Source organism: Diadema setosum, chromosome 21, assembly GCF_964275005.1.
Source record: "Diadema setosum chromosome 21, eeDiaSeto1, whole genome shotgun sequence".
Classification (NCBI taxonomy): Eukaryota; Metazoa; Echinodermata; class Echinoidea; order Diadematoida; family Diadematidae; genus Diadema; species Diadema setosum.
In genome coordinates this window covers 27,182,070-27,205,169 of record NC_092705.1, presented here as the reverse complement: position 1 = coordinate 27,205,169, position 23,100 = coordinate 27,182,070, and the positions used below count along the sequence as shown (strand labels likewise).

General features: G+C 39.4%; 1 protein-coding gene across 1 annotated transcript; it reads right to left on the bottom strand.

Annotated features, from left to right (window-relative positions):
- Positions 1 to 1,100: 1,100 nt before the first annotated feature.
- On the bottom strand, positions 1,101 to 22,553 carry LOC140244446 (uncharacterized). Its single transcript, XM_072324086.1, has 18 exons — positions 22,139 to 22,553; positions 21,535 to 21,582; positions 20,307 to 20,518; positions 19,456 to 19,545; positions 18,555 to 18,708; positions 17,149 to 17,337; positions 16,256 to 16,552; positions 15,547 to 15,749; positions 14,614 to 14,770; positions 10,624 to 11,046; positions 9,398 to 9,445; positions 8,191 to 8,402; positions 6,216 to 6,305; positions 5,339 to 5,492; positions 4,501 to 4,689; positions 3,779 to 4,075; positions 2,983 to 3,185; positions 1,101 to 1,250 (listed from the first exon to the last, which is right to left on the bottom strand). Exons 1-18 carry the CDS (start codon positions 22,551 to 22,553, stop codon positions 1,101 to 1,103), a joined length of 3,531 nt encoding a protein of 1,176 aa, XP_072180187.1.
- Between the last annotated feature and the right edge of the window lie 547 nt (positions 22,554 to 23,100).

The window sequence follows — 23,100 nt, the reverse complement described above, 5'->3', positions numbered from 1 at the left end:
GCATTTTATTTCACACAAACATGAACACACAGTATTACATTTTGATATATTTTGATATTATTACATTTTGATATACACGTAATGGAAGAGGAATGTTGCAAAGTACGATCCTACATGATAATGCAATCAATACATTTTGAAGATTTTGAGGGAGCCAAGAAAAAAAAAAGGCAGTGGGGGAGTAAAATAGTTGCAAACAATGGGAGAAACAATGCAGGAAACTTTCAGTTTGAGCTATTGCCGGATCTAAATAGAGGAAAGAAGACAGAATGATGAGGGACTTAACACAAGTTTACGGACAACCAATGAAAAACAGGAAGAGAAAACGACACCAGCGTACAAACGAGAGTGTATCATCCAGTGCATGTGAGTGTGTAGCTATACAGTATCTCCATGATGTGAGTAATATGTTACTTACCCACTATCGCGCGTTGCAATGCATAGTTTTTTTAATGACTGTATGAAAGTTGAAAAAGGAATGTTATATTCAGGAAAATCGTCTTATACACGATTATGTTCATATTTCTTAACATGACATTACCAAAGGATGGACCTGAGGGATAATCCTCAAAGAGGAATTATCCCAAAGAGGTAAAGGTCACCTGAATGTTACCTACACAATATATCGTAGATACAGTTAATGTCGTAAGTTCAGCGGAAGACATAATTGCTCCTTATCTATAAATGGCATAGGGTTACACGTATTTACCACTAGCTCGATGGGGTAAATTCTCTGAGGATAAGTCGGCCATCACAGTGTATATCCCTACAGAAATTGAAGAAAGTGCGAAAAAATAATGCATTGTATTTCAGTCTCAAACAGCATGTTGAAACAAATTACGGTGTAAGATTGATAATAATGATTCATGATCATTTTACATGACCTATAGCATCACTTAGAATAATATCTACATGCAATCAAACAATATGCCGAGTCATTTCTAATGATATCATCATCTCCAAAGGGTTATGAAATGATTGTCAAAAGAACGCTTGCATTTACGTGTATCTCGTAATGTATTCATTATATTTGGGACCACAGAAATTGTTTGAAAAGACGCTACGAGCCGGACATCATCTTCTACGATTCGGGGCAGATTTCAGGCGTCGAGGGGCTCGTAGTAGCAGTACTCGAGGATGATATTATCGCTATGACCCTGGTAAGGATGAGACCCACCATCATCGTCGTCGTTGAAGGTGTCGTTCGTGTCCCACCGGAAGTACTCCTCCGTCACTCTCATTCCGTGAACCTGTTGGATATCGAGAGGTGTTTAATGATTCTTTCATCAGCCATAATCATTGATGCAGTTATTGTCATCATTTACGCAGTTTTGTGTCATTGTTTCTGGTTGACTTTGCTGTAGTCTGTCCTGGATTGAGTTGAATCGGTTTTATGTCACGTTCTTATACGATTGTTTCTTCCAATTTGATGTTGTATGTTTTTACAGGTATTTATAATTTCATTTTATGATTTACTATTTCGTATTATCAACGTATGTAAGAATCCCGCAATTAATTTCCTGTAACACGCTTATTGGGTGATTGAAATGAATTGAATCGAATCGATTTGATTTGATTATAAACATTTCTGCACAATGATGACAGTGGTATTTCAGAGGAACAGACTTCAGAGGATTGTAATAGCCGCAATTAGGGTTGATATTACGTAATCATTATGTGCCACAAAGATGTGTGGCGAAATCAAGAGGCTTTGGGTACAGATTGTGCCAACGCCATCCTTGCACTTAGATACCCTAAAGAGGTTAGCTACTCATTGCCTACTTGTATTTAACCTTATTGCACTACCCTCATACCCCTTTAACGCTGAAGTCACTCGGGGATCACCCGGGAGATTCAGCGGGGAATCAAAATGGAACACCCGCGGAAAAAACCAAACAAACTTTCTAACTAAACTATACGGCCACAAGATATTTCGTAGAATCTTTCACTACCTAGTAAACAACAATGTCACACGGGAGTTCCCGGGGACGTAAGACACTCGGGAGATTTACCAGGGATGTTTCCTGTAAGGTTGGCCGACATTTTAACCGGGATTTCACCCACGAGACCTCTCATACTACGAAATTTGCTAAGTGTGAAAGGAGTGCACCAGCAGTTGATATAAACATGCTAATGATGTCGTAACCTCATAATTTTTCATTAATTGTGTATGTGAAAAAAGACAGCCAAAAATCTCATTTTTATGCGACAAAAGTGTAACACATATTGTAAGTCCTGTTTGAATGAATTCAAAACAATAATCAATTAGATACATCTGGTTTCAGACTTGAGTATTTAGCTTTCGAAAAATGTGTAATTTCAAGATTTTTCGTACAAACAATATAGCAAATAAGAGGGGATGACATCATTAACTCATTTGCATATTCATATTGACTGTTCTAAACCGTTTAGTGCTAATTAGATTTCTATCTTCGTTTTTCAGATTAAACTTTAACAGACGTAAAATTGATTCCTTACCCTATAATGTGCCACATTCATTTCTTGCCCAAAGGCATGCGCGCGAAATTTGAAAACATTGACTCATTGGCAGAGAAAGGGTTAAAGGGATCGTATAGTTTTGGTTGATACCTAATTTCAGGTTTCTAACATTTTTTTGATGAGATAATGAGAAACCTCTTATGAAATATGAAAGAGCATGTAATTCCATGAGGAATTCAACGTTTATTTGATGAAAATTGGTTTTGAAATGGCTGAGATATCCAAAACAGAGCGATTCTGATAAAGTGTGGGACCCACCTTTCTTACGGTCGCTTTGTTTTACTTTGTTTTTGGATGTCCAGTCATTCCAAACCCGATTTCCATCAAATAAACTTTGAATTCCTCCTAAAATGGTATGCTCTGTATAATTTCATAAGTTTTTTTTTTTTTTAATCTCGCAAAAAGTTAAAAGCCAAATTCTCATCTCCACCAAGACTGTACCATCCCTTAAAAGTAATATTGCAGCATCAGTTATAGGCTTACCTCCTGGCACTGGTGATTTCGCTTGTAGAGGAAAAACGGTTGGTCAGTCGGGAGGTAGATGGGATTGGACGCAAACCCGTCGTCCCTGCAGCAGTAGTAAATGCGGGTGTTGGAGTCGTAGATGCCCTCCGGCACGTCCCCGCCCAGGTCGTTCTTGTTGGCTGTATCCTCGTCGTCCCAGTACACGAACCCCTCAGAAAGACCTGAGATGTTGTCGTGTGATTAGATTTAGACAGGAGCATTATCCACATATTAGGCATCCGATTAAAGGAAGCACATGGATGAATGGGGAATTGCAACGTCCCCATCACACACGTACATAGATACTTGTGGCAACAAGTCAAAAGTATCTTTCTCTTGCCTATGAATCAATTTGAAATCGTAAAAAAAAAAAGAATACATACACAATACGAAAAAAATAAAAAAATAAACCGCTATCGCTGAACTGGCTGCCCCTGATGCACGGTTCAAACGCTTGATATTATCGATATACATGTACTACCACTATCACATGTACAAGGGTGTATTATCAGTTCATATCATCATGTCATAATGATACAACAACAACAGCAACTACTACTGCTGCTGCTATTAGGACCTACTACTTCGGCTATGATACAATGACGATGATAGATATGCGAATATAACAACTACTTAAAACATCAGTATAGTCATAACAGTCTAGAATTAGTGTGGTGATGATGATGATGATGGTCATGAAGAAAAAGTGCTTTGACAATAATACCGATAAGAAATGCCTTGAAATGGACAGACTGATCAGATCTGACAGTCTTACCTGCCGGACAGGATGCACCTTTCTTAGCAACACAGTACTGTCCTTCCTGGAACGGCCAGCCATAGATGTCCGCCTCCTGCACAGTCTTGGAGCAGAACTTCTGATACATGTTCTTGTTGGCGTACGGCCCCTCCAGATGCAATGGGTTGCTCCAGTGGTTGTCCGGAAAGGAGTCCTCGGTGTCATGGTAACGCCATCCCTCGTTCCAAGAGAAGTGCGAGTTTGGGCATCCAGCCACTGGCTTTGGTAGGGTGTAGGTTCCACGGGGCCAGGCGATAGGTATAGCCACCAGGGGATCTGTTGTGATAAAATGCATTTGGGTTGATCAACACATTTGTGGCTTATCCGGTAACTGCTTATTTTTTCATGTCTATGTAGATGACCAAAATATCGTATTAAATGACCTGTTCTATGATAATCTCACAACAGTCGTAATAGAAAATTGTATATGCTGAATGGACGCGCTGAATGAGAAATAGAGGATTGAAACATATCTTATTCATGGCGTTATTTTGACGATCCTCATGATATGAGAGGCTTTTCTTCAGAAAAGCCTCAGGAGAAGTCGAAATATTGTTTCACTTGTTGGTCAGTGGTATTCAGAATATTTTGACACATCTTCGACTGGCAAAAAGGATGATACAACTATATTATGCGATAACTCCGGTCAATATCATTTTCTTTAGTTGAACAGAAACATTTCTGGATGGCTGATTGATTACCTGGTTCAGCGTTGGCGTTCTTCCACTCCGCGTAACCATTGAGCGCCGCCTCCACATTGGATTGGTACGTATCGAGGTCCTGGAACCAGGAGGAGGAGCACAGACCTCTCTTGACGTAATCATCAAACAGCATCCAGTAGTCTTCCTCGAAGACCTCATGCATGCCAATCAGGAACACCGCAATCGGTTCTAAGAGCGGGACACGGGGGAATCTCAATTTACCTAGTTTATTATATCGCCCTTTATACGAGTTTGCCCCGTCGACTGGGCTGTCAGATTTAAAGTGCATTATCAATCATATACCAATGATAAAAGGCCTTTCCAAAATATGGAATGTATAATTTTATTCATTTTAATGTTCTGAACTCAATGGTTTGCGCGGAACTACTGCTGTACAAATACCTCACATTGGTAACGTACTCTTTTTTATTTTTGATTTCAATTTCAATTTCAGTTTATTTCCATATTTCTCGACGAAAAAAAAACCCATCAAATATAACAAAATTAGATAATACATGATATTCAGCTAGGAGACATAATATTACAAAATGAAATTATACATGATATCCAACTAGGAGGCATGATAGAGTATTGCAAACATATAGAACATAGTGGTCGATCTATGAAAGTTGGAATCTGAGAATGAATGCTAACGAAATATGATGGAACCTACTTAGAAGCAAGCTTGTCGAGCGTAGGTCCCACTTAAAATTTTCATTCACATACACTTTTTGTTCATTCTTCCTTTATCAGTTATCTATCTATTCCCTTATGTCTTTTTGAGGTGGTGGCTTGGGGGAGGGGTGCAGGTGGATTTAATCCAACAACTATTAATTACCCGGTAGATCTTCCCCGCCTGTGGCGAAGGTGCTCGTTTGACTCCCAAACTTCATTCCCGCTGTCAACCCCCTTTCAAAGACCTCGACGTCGACCTCGATAGCGCCTCTGTAACCGGGAATGAGGTTGTTCTTGAAGTTCACACTCTCGTCGACCTTCGATGGAAATGAGACGACATGCAGTTTATAATGCACTGTGCAAGACATGACAAAAATATATCTGCAGATTGCATCATGGAGACGGTTCAAAATTTATCCTTTAATTCCTTTTTTTTTTTAATTATAGGAAGATGTGAGATATAAAAACCGGTTGAGTAGTTTTTTAAAGTATTGATTAATCGCGTAAACATTCCTTGCATAGGAAACAGATTTATGTTTACATATAGTGTGAAATATTTTGGCAATTCTATAAGCTTATACACGTACACACACGTGACACTGTGTGTGGCATGCGTGTGTGTTGACACGTACATCAGGTGATGGTAAAGTTAACGATTATTTTGTGAAAGACAAAGATAGAAGATGGAGGTGGATAGATAGCATATTTTTTAGATACCAAAACAAAATGGGTAAAGCTTGTTATTCCGAAGGTTCGTTAATCCATAAACGAAAATAAAATGCGCGCACTAAGGCATTAACGAACCTTCGGCATAACGAACCTTTTTAAACTTTGGGGTTAACAAACCTTCGGATTAACGAACCTTATTTCATTTTTGGATTAAAGGACCTTCGGAATAACGAACTGTAACCGAACAAAAAGAAGACGAAGAAGAAGAAGAAGAAGAAGAAGAAGAAGAAGAGAGAGAGAAGTGGGGGGGGGGGAGGGGAGCCAGAGAGTTGCAATTAGGGGAGGGGGGGGGGGGGCGAGAGGTCACTTACATTGGATTCAGCATAATGGACAAAGTTTTCTCTCGTTTCCTGATAGCGATCAGTCGTCTTGAAGCCCAGGTCCACTTGCGTCACCACATGCTGCAGAAAAAGGATATCATTCACCAAATCAATTACGAATATGACTCCCATTCAAACCCTTTTTTTTTTTTTTGAGAGAGAGAGAGAGAGAGTCAAGTCCTGACCCAATACACCTCAAAAAATAAAATTTGTGACAGGTTGGACTGAGACTCAATGGAGAAAGAGAAGAACTTTGTAAATTCGCAACATCTCGATACCACTCGACTTGGTACATCAAATAACGTAACAATATTATCAAAATGACGAGAAGCTACATCATTTTATATATCTTATATTATTTTATCATTTTCATACAAAACAAATGAGGCACATCATACAAATGCGCGATTGAAAGAACCTATAGTCTCACGTGAATATATCCCACCAATGGACCGTACTGCCATACTTGATTTGCCTACTAATTAGCCAAATGACATAACTTTTCGTAACTTGCGACAATCCAATTCCAATTCAAATAAAATTCAATTCATTATCAAATTTTATAAAACAAATGATGCATATTATACAAGGGGAATGTTCTGTAAGGAAATTGTCTCATGTGAAGAGATCCCTCTCACGCCCCCGTATGTTAGACATACCATACTTTATTTACCTACTGATTAGCCAAGTGATTAATCTTTTCATTATCTGCAACAATTCAATTCAATGTATTTCATATTTTTCATTAAAAAAAAGAAGAAAAAGATTAAACACATCACGTAAAGGGAAATTTTGTAAGAATGTTGTCTCACGTAAAATAGGTCCCACAAATGTCCAGTACTGCCACGTTTTATTTGCCTATTATTCGGTAGGCCTAATTAGGCCTGCCCAAAATTTAATGACTATATCCTTTCATAACTTGCAACAATCCAATCTAATTCAATTCAATTTCATTTCATTGATGTTTTTAATGAAGAATGTTGTCTTACTTGAATAGACTCCGCCAATACCCCGTACTGTCATGCTTTGTTTGCCTACTAATTAGCCAAATGATTAACCTTTTCATAACCTGCAATTATTCCTCGACGTTATCTCAGTAATAGCTCTTTAATCTCCATCGCGTTTGGGGGGAAAATTCTTAATGACTGAGGATATCTTATCACCACCTGAAAGGCGTAAAATAAAGTTAAAACTGTATTTACTTGTTTCGTATGAAACACGTTCTGATTTTCCCATGCTCCTCGCAAGATTTCGCCACTTAAAAATGTAGTTCATTGACTTCGAGGTGCCCCCCTCGCGTGAAAAACAGTTATACCACAATACAATGGATTAGTAATTAGCCCGATATCACGGTTTACCCACACGGTGCTCCCTATAGCGAATACATTTGTCTTACGCAAGGAGACGAAATCATCCCAACACGACTCACACAGACTACGATGTACTAGTATTACTAGGATTGGTATATTAAAAAAAGAATGCCACAGACATCATTCATTCGCAGTGAAGTGTAGTGTAGTATAGAAACGCGTGCTTACTGACTGCTACGCGTTATGTTATATATTTCTTTTCATGTTTTTTTTTTTAATTCTTGTTCCCTATTCCACATCTCGTACACATTTCATGTTCCATTTGATTAAAAAAACAAAACACACATTTAACACAACAGTCAATATGAGATAAAATTACACAAATAATGTATAAGGACATGATGTGTAATATGAGGAACCTACTAATAAGTAAAGCTTGTAGGATGTAAGTTCCAAGATTATGATAAGGTAAGCGTTTAGTACAATATGTCAATAATTATGCATTTTCTTTTCGTCTTTGGAATCTAGTTCTCCACAAAACGAACGTGCTCATTTCTTCTCCAGAGATACTTTTACAACATACATTATCACCGCAACGCTTTTGTGACAAAATACGAAAATACATTAAATAAGTGCACAGTTTACACACGCATTACCGTTCCCCAGTCATCCAGGAAATTCATGTACACGTCTTCATCGTACGACGCTGGCAGGCGACAGACATCAGCGACGAAGCCGTCGTCGAGTGGATATTGCTTGTGGATGGCCAGTTCGTCGCGATAGCGTGCCTGTCCACGGTTACACACGGTCCGGTCTTCGTAGTAGACGCTGCGCTGGTTATTAACCTCTGCGTTGACCTCATCGTAACCTTCGCACATAGGTGTATGAAGTCATTTACGACATTGAAAGAAAGTAAAGTTTCCAATAAAGCGATCATAATGGTGGCTACTACTTTTTTCTCGCCTCTATGATATGCAAGTGTTAACTTGATTAATTGAAATCACTAAAATAAAATCCTGCCTGTTCCTCATAGTTCACAAGGAACTAATTATCATTTTGAAATTCCTGAGGGAAAACATAAACAAATATTTAGAAAATAATGTTTTCTTACCAAAGTTTCATCATCAAATTTCAGGGATGACAAGTTTTTACACAAGCACAAAAAAAAAAAACAATATTAAGACAGGGGCAAAACACACGAAATATATATGAAAAGCTTGCAAGCAAAAGGCGCTAAATTCATTGAAAACTGATGGATTTAGCGCCTCTTGGAAGCAAGCTCTTCATATACACAGGCGTTAATACTATTTTTTTTTTCACACGATTTACCTACAGAGGGTACTTTTCACGTTTTGTGTTTTTCCATTTTCTCATGGTCTTTTGGCTAAGTCTTAGAATTCATAATTCTACATACACCGAAATTTTTGCTCAAAAAGTCGGCAAAATGGACAATCTAAAAAAAAAAAATCGTTTAATCTGATAAAGAACATATTAAAGGCCTTCGGCTAATATAACAAGGCTTTATAATTCATTAACCATCTCGATTACTGTCATTTCATTATAGTCTTAGAATTCCTCACGTGTCATGCAGAATGAAATCATTATGACGTCACTGATTGCCAGTACTCGTAACTACTTTGCGATTTGTACCTCCATCTGCAATCGTCATCTGCTAAAACTTTGTGGGGAAGAGAAAACCTTGTCTGAACTTGCGGATTGTTTGAGCAATTACAAATATGTTTATGGACAGAAATAGTGTGGGATGATAGCATTTGACGAATTCTATAGATCTAAAATAGATCTAGAATAATCAAACGAACAGTTTGTAGAAATTCATACTGTATGAGATTATGTAATACTTACGAGAGCTCCCTGTAAACTTCGCTTTCCCAAATATGTAGGTAACGCGACCTAAATACAGGAAATAAGTTTTATTTACACTAATTGTGTAAGACAAGAATCTTTGCAACAATAACTTGGACGAATTAAGAAATGTAACAAAAACCGTCGTCGACGAAATCAATTTATATCGATATACCAGTCAATATTGTAAATCAAGTTGATATCTTCGACAACTGATTGTTTAAAATCAGTAAATTTACCGCCAGTGTTCTTCTTGTAAATCTTATAAGTACAAGTATTACAAAATGTATCAATTATGAAATGCTAAGCAAGTGAAAGGAATAAAAAAATGCCATTACGTGGGAGCTGTCTGTAATGAATTGTCATACTACTAGAGCTATTATCATGATTAAGCAGACTCCAAGTCATGATCTCAAAAACAAAGCAAAAACAAAAACAAAAAGCAAAACCGCGGTAACATTATCTCTTGTAAAGTAAAGAGGAACAACTACTTTTTTTTTTTTTTTACTAAACATTGTTTAATAATTCCGTCTAAGGTTTGATATTGGAAAAAAACTGGCGGAATTTCATTGAATGGAATGAATATTGTACAATCAGACAAACAAACAAATGAAGTTCCATCAAAATTGGACATGAAATAAAAATATAGAATATCAAATTTCATGTGTTTTCATTGAATATACGAATGACATGACGTTGTCACTTCGTAAATCTCCCATTCGTATGAATGTGCAAATATAATTTGAACACACACACACACACGCACACATATATATATGTATATATATATATATATATATATATATATATATGTTGAAAGCTTGCATATGAAATCTTTCTGATTACAACTTAAATCTGTGGAATCATACTTGAATACATCATTACCAAGCAGAAAAAAATGAAACCTTACTTTGGTCATTTTTATTGGAAAGCGGAACGCACATGAAAACGAAATAAGGTTTGTAGTTCCGAAGGTTCGTTTGTAAGCTCCTTTCTTTCATTTTCGGATTAACGAATCTTATTCTATTTTAGGACTATCAAACCTTGGAAGTAACGAACCAAATTTCATTTTCGAATTAATTCACATCTAGGTAGGAAATTTGGGTGTTACGGAATAACGGAAGAACAAACGTTAGAAATAACAAACCTAGTTTCATTTCCGGAATGAAACTAGCACCAATGTTTTTTTAATCTAGGGGAACATCATTTTGTTCCTATGTACTCACTTGATTGTTCGACGTCGACCGAAATCTTTTCGATGTATGACTCCATCCCGTAAAAGGTTTGCTGGGTGGTCACCGAGGCGCAGCTCGATCGCGGCGTGAAGACGACCTGGTCGGGTACGACATACTCGCGATCGGCAGTCAGCGTCCCGTCGTCGTATGTCAATTTGAGCACTGGTCGAGTAACGAGGAGTCCCGGATCGACACCGCCGAGGTAGATGTCGCCGCCTTCAGGGTTTCCGTCGATGATGTTGTAGCCGATGCCGACGAAGTTGCTGATACCGACGGGCGTGGGATTTGGATCGCCGACGGCCTGGGGTTCGATATCGTCACTGATCTCGGTGTATGGGAGTGCGACCACGATGGATGCGGTCATTACCCCGAAGAGGACAAGTGCGCATGACCAGCGACAGACAAGCATTGTGGCTTATTACGCTGCCTGACCGGAGTGAATGGATCAGATTGAGCTACTGTACTTATAGAGTTATCTTCGTGTGCCTTAATAATCATCAAAGTTGATTCCTTGAGAGTTGTGGGCCTATACATTGCAAAAACAACAACAACAACAACAACAACAGAAACACAAACAAACAAGCCCCAAAAGCCATACTAACATACAGGCAAACAACCCAAACATTCAACAGGTTATCAAACACTATCATAAGATTAAACCAACCAATTCTGACTATAGACAACAGAAATAAATTAACAAATAGGAAAGAGCATTTGGTGTGTAAGAGTACATACTACATAAATCGTAGATGATGATTGGTCTGTGCAAGGAGAAATCAAACACAATTCCAAGCCTGACTGTGGTAGAGTTTAGCCATCTAAGGACCGCCAGCATAGAATTTTATCAATGTTGTACGAAAATGTAATGCCGCCTGGACTGAAAGAATTAATCGTTTTCATGAAATGGCAGTACGAAATCATGTTAATTATTGCAAAAGGTCCGTTGTTGTGAAGGTTCGTTAGTCCAATAATGAAATGCCATTCGTTATTCCAATGGTTCGTCATTCCGAAAATGAAATGAGGTTTGTTATTCCTAAGGCTCATTATTCCGTTATTTCATCGTTCCGTAAAACTCAGATTTCTTTTACTATAAGATGTGAATTAATTCGAAAATGAAATTGGGTTCGTTACTTCCAAGCTTTGATAGTCCTAAAATAAGATTAGGTTCGTTGATCCGAAAATGAAAGAAAGGAGCTTACCAACGAAAATTCGGAATAACGAACCTTATATCAATTTTGATTACCGAACCTTTTGAATAACAAACCTTTGGAAGAACAAACTGTAACCCGCTGTACCTATCTTACCTTAAGGCATATGAAAATTGACGTGCAAAGTTGTCAGGGTTGTGATACCTTTCGTTCCTCAAATGTTCAGAAAACCCCTTGTCAGACAACCTCCGCTCCAGGGCGATATCCTGGGTTGTGATGTCTGAACATTTCTCTCCACGGAAATAATACCATTGTTACTGCTTATCATACACACAGACCTTACAGATAAACATCTGGAATCTCAAATTTGCTCACATGAGCAATGAACTAGTCGCGTAACATCTGTCCCAATGTATCGAGATATGATGTCCTCCACGCTTAATGGTAGTATCTCTCATTTCGATTCAATGTCGTTGTGCGTCAAATTTCACCTCATTTTACATCTTCATCCAGCAGGGAGAACGAAAATCATTTAAAGAATTCTCTTAAGTTTGTTAGTGTGCTTACAGATATCGCCTGTTGATGGCCTCAGCAATGAGATTTTTTTTTTTCTTCAGAAAACTTCGCCAAATACTGCTGTTTAGTTTTGAACATATAACTTGTTCATCACGAAGTAAATATTAGGTTGCAAGGGAACCGCTTCTCATGAATTATGTTTTTACTGCGACTTTCGTGTAATATCAACTTCAAGTCAAAACTAGTATAACTTTTCCGTGAACTAAAATTGTCTTAAAATTAATTGACATTTGAATTGAAAACTGAATAGAAAACTGAATAACAAAATCTTTCTGTCGTGACCGGTTCATCTTTCAGACCCTTCAATTGCGTTTACCAAACCTTCAACACGATTTGGAACAATCTCACTCTATTCTTTCTTCTTCTCACGACCTCATTTTTCCCTCTCGGTTTCTCATTTGCTGTCACATTATGCTAGCTGGAGCATTGATGAAGAACAGTCTGCCTGAAAAATGAGCTTACTCTGCTCGTAGTATCAGCATTATCATAATGTGAACAAAATCCTTATTGCATTGGTGGTGTGTGGTTGAGAAAAACCAGATAATTATGACCAAGTTCTCCTTTTATTTTGTATATATACACACAAATAACTTACACGCAGCACAATCACCACTGACAAAGTTGGTACGTCATAATGCAACACTTTAAATAATAAAGAAATGATTGCACACATTCGTATGTGTCACAATAGTCACTGATCACCATTCATCGCCGATGCCGTTGTCCCTTTCATCATGATCATCATCTGCGACAATATCACCCCAAGTCACTAGTATTGTAATACCCTCTATCTGTATCATTGTTTTACCCTGCACAACATCTTCGAAATCGATTCATCATCATCATCATCATCACCATCATCCGCATCACCATTCTCCTCCTCCTCGTCATCATCATCATCATCACCATCACTACTACCACCATCATCATTACAATCATGCCCGTTATTCGCTTTTATCATCATTGCCACCAAGATCGCTCCTCTCTTTGCTCTGGCTGTTATCATCATCATCAGCGTCGTCGTAACTGTCGTGACGTAGGCCTACATTAGTTCCCTCTTCCCCGGCGTCATGGTAACAATCATCATCACTTATGTTTTGAATAATAATATCATCTCCATTATCAGCTTTGTGATTTTCATATTTTATTCAAAGTAATTTGTTTTCATCTGATACGACAGGGTTCTGGTTTACTTTATCACGGTGTTCTCTCATATTTTCCTTAAAGGAGATGGCTAGTAACTGATCAGTGGGAATCAGTGGGAATGCTGGAGGATGATTGTTCCTATCCTTGTGGGATTCATTAAGAGTACATTATATATCTATTGTTGTGTGAAAATTATTTGCTTCAGAACGGTCTCATATTCAAGTAATGTGCAGTTTAATGTTTCCAGGTTAGCATGCCTGTACAGTGACGGAGCAAATAATCAGTTACTAGCCATCCCCTTTAAAGTCAAATAACATCCATGGAAATTTAATACACTGTATTGATAATTACCAAAGTAAAGATGAACGACTCATATTCCTCGACAATTCGGCTAGAAGCGTCATTGAATTTAAAGGCATTATGAAAGCCATCCACCACTTTGAGTCATTCTTTGAGAACTATCAGGTCCTGAGAAGGACCGATCCATTTAACAATTTTTGTGATGGCCAAAGCACATCAGGTTCCATCTAAATCATATCTTCATCGTTGAATTCACATTTGGTAGCAAGCTAGAGACATGCGAATATCGTTTACCATAGAGTAATGTACATTCTTGGAATGCGTGCAAATGCTGTTCTGTTTCCCTAATAGGGTCCTACTTGTGCCAATGTTCTCAATATGACTAATTATTAGAAGCATCGAAAATTCAAAAATGGCATGTGTTTTGATCGAGCCTGATCACCTGAAAAGATATATCGACACTGTAGCACTGGGGTGATGGGTTCCACCTCCCTGGTAGTACCCATGTGATAATGAAGTTGCAACCGTGGGGTAAAGTGTAAAACTTGTCAAACGCCGGAAAAGTATTACACAAGGGCCCCCATTTAATAAAAGATGTCAAGATAGCAACCCCTGCTAGAATGGTAATTTCCAATAGCAACAGCCAATCGGGAAGCTGAATTCTTATTGTTATCATGACAATTGCTATTTCAGCAAGAGTGGCTATCATATCAACTTTTTGAAGAAATTTGTCCCTGATCCGTAGTGTCATAGAGAGGATCTCGGTGCGTTGAGGCACATTAGTGGTACTCGATGGCAGCAATAGTCCAACTCTCACCGTCAATTTCGGCGGGCTCGTAGTAGCAGTACTCGAAGACGATGTTGTCCGTACGTCCCTGGTAGGGGTACGAGCCCCATACCCAGTCGCCGTTCGCCTGGTCGTTGGTGTCCCAACGGAACCATTCCTCGGTATACGTCATGCCGTGAACCTGTCGGAGAATAAGGCCAGGTAGATTGAGTGGTCAGTGAACATGTTTGCTTGCGATTCCTGCGTTTTGTTGATAGATTCATCACTTTACGAAACGTATCGGGCGTATCTTACGAGGGCCACTTCTTCGGGGTCATTCCACGGGCTCAAAACCCACGAGTCATACAATCCACGAGCTCGACACTAAGCGAGAAAGACCCATCAGCTCCACACTAGGAAAATAAGGCCCAAGAGCTCGACACTAGGTAAATAAAGCCCACAAGTTCGACACTGGGCAAAAAAGATCCAAGACAATGGGCCTAGTTTGCCTAGTGTTGAGCTCAAGGGCCTTATTCGTCTGTATGACTCGTAATAGGATGTTTAACTCGTGGGCTTTATGACTCGTGGACTGTGTGACTCGTGGGCTATATGACTAGTGGGTGTCGAGCTCGTGACGTGCATCCACTCCTTCAGAGGGTATAGTTGTGGTTTTATTGTGTGCGTGTGTGGGTGCGTGCGTGTACAGTGCGCTCCCGTTATCACAGACACGGTTAAAACAAAATTCCGGTTACAACGACGTAAAAATTCAGGCTGCAACATTATCACTTCTGTGTGTGTGTGTGTTTTTTTATTGCTTATTTTTTTCGGCTACAACGAAATTTCAATATAACGAAAGAAAACTGTCAGTCCCGAGGACTTCGTAATAGCGGGAGTCCACTATATCGAAAGAAAACTGCGCCGGTCCCGAGGACTTTGTTATAACGGGATTCCACTGTAAAGTGTTTGTCAGAGCTTTACCTCTTGGCACTGATGGTTCCTCTTTTGGAGGTAGAACGGTTCATCGGGAGGTAGGAAGATCGGGTTGGTTGCGAAGCCATCGTCCATGCAGCAGTAGTCTATGCGGGTGTTGGTGGTGTACTCACCGCTGGGGAGCTCCCCGTCGTGCTTGTTGCCGTTGGAAGTGTCCTCGTCATCCCAGTAAACCGATCCTTCGTTCATTCCTGCACGTGGAAATACAGATTATTATAAACTTAAGGCAAGACTCGACTGTATGACATTTTGTAGAACTTGAATGGTGTCATTTAAATGTGTCATATATTCAAAAGCAAGTTAATTGTCCTTTCCTCCGTACACTATTAATGCGTTTAGAAGAAATCAACTGTAAAGACAACTAGATACCCTTTTCAACTATGAAACAGATGAATAAAAGCATCACACAATGTCCTTTCAAAACGTGCGGAAGGGAGAGCGTACGTGAGACAAGCAGCTTGCTTGAAATAATGGAAACCTCAGTCAGCCAAGCCCTGTGAAAAGATGTGATCCTTATCGCTGGCTAAAGTATTGATTGAGCCAGGGGTGGTCAATGGGCTATTAAGAACTTCCTTGTCCAAGGAGCAATGATGTTTAGCAGGGAGATGGGGTGAACCCACCTCTCTGCATTAACTTAAGTTTAAAGTGACCATCATGTTTAAAATAATGTATCAACACCAAGAAATGTTTGATTTACCGAGTGGGCAGAAGGAGCCCTTCTTGGCCACGCAGTAAAGACCGTCCTGGAACGGCCAGTTAAAGATATCTTCCTCCTCCACGGTCTTGGAGCAGAACCAATGGTCCATGCTGCTCGCCGCCCGGCTCCCTTGGAGGTGCAGCGGGTCGCTCCACCTGTTGTCTGCGGCAGTGTCCTCCGTATCATGGAAGCGCCAGCCTTCGGCCCAGCCGATGTGAGTGTTGGGACAGCCGTACAGAGGTTTCGGAAGAGTGTAAGTTCCCTTCGGCCACGTGACAGGAATGGCAATCACGGGATCTTTGAGACAGGATCGGGTATATCATAAAAGTGACGTATAGATGCAAATTTGTCATTATTCCACAGAATAATGACAAAAATAATAAGTTAAGTATCAGGCTTTTGACTAAGAGCGGTCGGATAGGCCTATGAGACAACATATTACGACACGCAAAGTGATGGCGTTTGTCCCAAAAGAAATGGAATTGAAGAGGTTGTATATCTAGTCGGAGAGTGATGGTGTGGATTTAAGTAGGATTGTAGAAGTGGTAAAGGCTCTCGTAGCTAGTCGATGTTGTGCTTATCACACACACAAAAAAAAAGTGCAAGGAGAGTACGTGTAGAGGCACGTAGAGGGACATAACACAACAGTAAAAAACATAAACAATAGTGTTTCTGTTGCTAGATGAAAATTATGATATGGCAATCTAACTGATAAACAGACGGGACAGTGAATTCAGTGAACCGCCCCGAACTAAAAGTGAACTGATCGGAAACAAGACTGAATAGACTGTTTAATGAACTGAGCTGATGGAATGTACTTATTTACTAGTATACACTGAACTAAACTGAACGCCAGGACTGAACGTAAACGAATCGAAAAAAGCCTAACCTACCGACGGCTTGCTCGACTCCCCTCCAGGCGGCGTAGTTGTTGAGAGCGAGTTCCACGTTGCTCTGAACGGTGTCTCGGGCCCTCATCCAGTCCATCGTGCAGACCCGGCTCGAGATCAGGTCCTGGTACTGCTGCCAGTAGTCTCTGTCGAAGACCTCGTGCATTCCGATCAGAGAAACAGCGATCGGTTCTAAAACCACAACAGATTGAATGCGCATGAGAATGTAGTATCATATCTAAGAAACGCGTCTTATTCGCCTCATTTTCCGGCGATTTCTTCTGTTCTTTCTCTTCCATTCGTCTTCTTTTTCCCATTCTTCCCTTCTTCTTCTTCTTCTTCTTCTTCTTCTTCTTCTTCGATCCGATCATCATCATCATCTTCTTCTTCTTCGGCTTCTTTTCTCCTTGGGTCAAAACACAACACCCATCAAATGAAGAGCTTGCTTCCAAAAGGTGCTAAAGCCATCATTTTTTTCAATGGATATAGCGCCTTTTGGAAGCAAGCTCTTCAAATACTCTTCACAGTTTTTAGCCCTGAGGTTGAGGGCATCCTGGGAGGGGGGGGGGGAGGGGGCACTGAAGAAGCGTTAATGTCGCAACCCTTGCCATGTATAATTATGTATAACGTGAGAATCCATCTGCTTTCCTCTTTCTTTCACAGGAGCTACAGAGAAAATGCTTCCTGACAAAAAGAACACACAACAACAAACCAAACAAACCAAAGACCCCATTGCTTTCCTCATTTTCACCATAAAAACTCCATTTGTAAAGTTGTTGTTGTGGTTATTGTGGTTGTTGTTGTTGTTGTGGTTATAGTGGTTGTTGTTTTGGATGGAGGCATCAGGGGAAGTGGGCTTTCTGTACAACTGTACTCCTAATGGCAACCAATGTGATCTGATAACGATTAAGCAGGCATGGCGTCTTTGCATCACTCAGCTGAAATTTAAATGTTAATATTCACTCCAATTGAACTGACTTATGCGACGACCATAGAAAGAAACCCAGAGAGAGTTCCAAGTTCGATGAAGTACATGTTGGAACGATGCTCAACCGAGGATATGAATATGCTTTAGGATTAGGGTTAGAGTTTACTCAGCTTATTACCCTAGGACGCTGAGATCAACGTTACCCTATAAAGTCTAACCCTTACCCTATAACCCTATAACCCTAATCCTATATAAACTGAGTAAACTCTAACCCTAATCCTAAAGCATAAACCTCTGCTGAGCATCGTTTCAACATATGTTACCGTTCGATAAACACATCCTCTTCCAACAACAGAGGTTAAAAAAAAAAAAACTCGTTCGTATCATCATGCAAAACATCAACATTTTGATGAACTGAAAATGTCGAGAGCACGAGGAAAATCGAGATATGTAATTTCGACAGCACTTTCCACACGCCTACCCGGTAGATCCAACCCGCCGCTGGTGAAGTTTGAAAACTGCGAGCCGAACTTTTTTCCGCCCGTGAGCCCGGCCTCCAGAGTGTCGGTGTCCACGACGGCGGCACCACGGTAGCCCGTGAACACCTTGGTTCTAAACGAGACACTGGAATCAACCTGAAGACGCAAATAACGGTAATTTTATGCAGTCAAAAGAAAACTATAATTAAGTTCAATTAAGATATAATTAAGATGTTAATGATATCGGTATGATGTTGATTAAGATTAACTAATTACTGTGATTGTTCTATCATACTTTATATCATACTTTATTTTGTTTCACTTCTTGTTTGATGGGGGAAAATTAAACTGAACTGAACTGAACTGAAGTGATGTTGAGATGGTGATGATGACAATAATATGAAAATGATGATAATTATTAATACACATTGTAATAATATAATGCTACTAATAGGCCTACTGGTAAAAGAAAATAATGATGATAATGATAGTGATTTCATTAATAATGATGATGTTAATAATAGTAATAGTTATGATATTGCAGTGGTTGCGCTTCTCTTGTATATAACCTAAGAAAAAATTATGTTCACTTTTAGGTAATGGGTATGATAATGATGATTATCCCAACAACAGCAACATCAGCAAGATAATTTATTGATCAGTTCTGATCTTCAGATAATAATGTCGAACAAGTAAAACCCCGTATCGATTTACTGAAACATTGTGCTATTTCCTGCCAACATCCAAAAATGAAGTATGGTTGATGTCATCGATAATTGATGTGACAAACATTGGTTAGTACGCGTACATTGTACTAGTGGTACATGATAATAGATATATTCATGTAATGTCTGTATGTGTTTGTGTTTGTGTACTAGGCAACTGCAGTAAAGAGTTCGGTACCTCTGTTCGGGCGTAGTGCACAAAGTCTTCCCTGACTTCCACGTAACGCTCTGTCGTCTTGGTTCCCAGGTCAACTTGGAGGACAACGTGCTATGTTAGGCAAGACATTGGAGAATAGCGAGATGATGAGAAGACCATGATGAGACGCTGAACCAACAACGTCATTCCTGGTTTCAGTCTTAGGTTTTGATAGTGCCACACCTGCCTCATCCCACCATATAGCTATCATTAACTAAGGCGGCTAAACGAAATCTCACAGCTATACTTTATACCTAAGCAGAAGTGTGCAGATGACGTAACGAAAATTACTTCAGTAATTATCATTATTTTACAATAATATAAGAACCTCGCCAATAAGTTTTCTGAATCTCAACAGTTATATGGGGGCTAAACCGTGTCGGTAGAAGAAAGGAGATGGTTCCATGCCTCACATCTGCTGCCAGTATAGGTTTGGAAATTGCATTGTTGGCTAATCAATTCTACAAATAATAGTATCAGTGAAATAAAGCCGACATTACAGTTCGTGTAGCTTTTGGTCACGTGTGTGCATAATGAATGTGTAGGTGTTTGGATGTGCCTAAATAGCCTACATGCCTATAATATCGCTTTCAATTGTCTGCATTCAATTCTATTCAGTTCAATTTTTATTTCCACTTGCTGGTTTTAAAACCATCGTCAGCCAAAGGCTGGTTTAAGAGGGGTCGACACTGAAAGGAGAAAAGAAGAAGAAAATATTCATCGTGCTGATACATACATAACAGACGAAAAGAAAATAAACATATAAACTAATTTGCAAACACACAAGAAAGAGATTACAAACACGGTTTTGTCAAAAACTGTATACAACATACCGTTCCCCAGTCATCGAGAAATTGCATGTAGGCCGTTTCGTCGTAAGCGATTGGCAGTCGGCAGGCCGCCAGGGCGAAACCGATGTCGAGCGGGTATTTCTCGTACAGGGCGAGCTCGTTGCGATATCGAGCTTGGCCGAGGTTGCACACGGATCGGTCTTGGAAGAACACGTAGCGGTTCTTTTCGACTCCGCGTTTCACCTCATCGTACCCTGCATCGATATTAGGAACATATAAATACAGTAAGTTTATCATGAGTACTGTATCATTTTTACTCTTATTGTGACTATAATAATGATGACTATCATTATTATAAGTATAAATTTTGTTATCATTATAATAATCATAAAAGTTTCTGTCGTGCATCTACAGTCTCATCAAGAAAATCATCACTATTGAAATTCCTGCTTTATGTAACTTTAAGTGAATAAGCAGGAGTGATATCACGATCTCGGCGTTTCTACCTCTCCTACTGTTGCGATCTATGCGTCTACAACTATAACTTGTGGTACTTCGTATAAACTACGCGTGTCACATCGTGATTAGTACTATCACTCTTCTACTTCTGTTACTATACTGTCGCTACTAACAGTAGTAACATGCTCACCAACACTATCACTATACTACATGACCTATACTGTGATTTCACTATACTGCTAACTGCTGCTGCTGCTCTCATTACTATTACTTCTACTTCTACTCCTACTTCTACCACTCCTCCTCCTCCTCTATACTACTACTACTGCTACTACTACTACTACTACTACTACTTATAATAATAATAATGATAATGTCAACAATAATAACAATGATAACACTTATATAGCACTTGATACAGACGTTTCTAAGCGCATTGTAAATATGGAAAAAAAAATATTAAGCTATAATAAAATACAGCACACATAGTTACCAATAATGTACATATAGGGCCTACCTATACATGTATTACAATAACAAAATAGTCTTGAGTAAATAGGTAAGTTTTAAGCAGTGATTTAAACTTATCTTCACTTCCAGCATTTCGAATATAGAGAGGGAGTTTATTCCAAGGAGGTGGAGAAATGACAGAAAAACCCTATCACCATAACGGGTACAAGTGCGGGGACCACGTGATAATTGTAGAGTGGATGAAGAACGGAGAGAATCGGGTTGAAGTGGAGAAGCAGAAAGAAACCAAATCTTTGAGATGAGATGGGGCAACATCATTTCAACTGAATTTGTAACTTACGTGAGCTGCTTGAGAACTTATATTTCGTAAAAACTCCCTTGATGCGAGCTGTTCGACAAAGGTACACAGACAAAGACAGGACAAGAGAATATTACAAAAACAAAAGAATTGTTTACTCATCACACACAAAATTCCTGATTAATAATAATATCACAAATTCCTGAATGCACTTACCTACATCGCAATATAAAACCCCGGAGGGTTTTTTTTTTTTTTCAAAAGAAACGCGGTAAATTCGACTAAGTTTAACGTCAACACAAGACGTGTACCCGACTTGTATTACTATACCCTTTCATATACACGTATGCTTTTATATTTCAATTATAAACCAAGTCGTTTTTTTTTTTCGTCGATTGTATATGAGGTGTGTCCACGATATAGAAACACTACTTTGTAGTCGCCCCCTCATTTTGTGTAAAGGTTTTTTTTTTTTTAATAGCAAGTTTTATTTGAAAGTATACATGCCTTCAATTCGTTCGCAGTCAATCAATGTGTAGTAAACTACTCCTGAACATTTTGTAATTTTCTTATCTCATGTTCTGTGAAAGGAGAATGAAAATCAATTGAAACTGATATTGAAATTGAAATACACTGCATCACGAACCTGATTGTTCAACGTCAACCGAGATTTTATCGGTGTATGTCTCCAGGCCGTAAAACGTCTGGATGGTTTTGCTGTTGGCGCAGCTCGTCCTCGGCGAGTAGGCGACCTGATCGGGCACGACGTAGCTGCGATCGTGGGTCAGCTGGTTGTCGTCGTAGGTCAGTTTCAGGATCGGACGAGTGACCAAGAGACCGGGGTCGACCCCGCCGAGGTAGATATCCCCACCCTCGGGATTGCCGTCGATGATGTTGTAGCCGACTCCAACGAAGTTGCTGATGCCCACTGGGGTCGGAAGGGGATCGATGTCGACGATCACCTCATCCTTGTTCTCGATGAGCTCGACGTCGGAAGGATACGCGACTACGAGAGTTAATGTCGCAATGATGAGGAAGATCAGGCGTCGAAAACCCGCCATTTGGCTATCGCTTCTGTTTGGTAAAAAGGAACAACGGATCTTACAATTGGTGAATGCTGCTGTTTGCTATTTTGTTATTGTTGTTTTTGTTTTGTCCCCTTTTCCAGACATTGTCATGGCAACCAACTTCCAGCCATAACAGCTGACCCTCAATGGCACACTTTTGTAAACATGTTTTAAGATATTTCGGAAGCAATAATTCAGGGCCTGCCGCGATTCGGTATAATCTGATATACGCGTATTGTTGAATCGTCATTGGAGCAAACAGGTTACTGTACGAGCTGAAATTTTCGCGGTGGTTTTATTTTCGCGAATTTCGCGAATCTTCTTTGAAACGCGAAAATAACAACACGCGTCAATAACAACGCGCAATTCAGTTAGACCGTCGCAACTGCGAAATTAACAACAAGCGAAAATGTCCTCCAAGTAGCAATTTGCGAAAATATCTGTACGCGAAAATTTCAGCTCGTACAGTACATTATCGTCTTCTAGTTTATCAAGGGTTCCAATTTCTCTTTTTGCTTGTTATAATAAACAAACATTCATA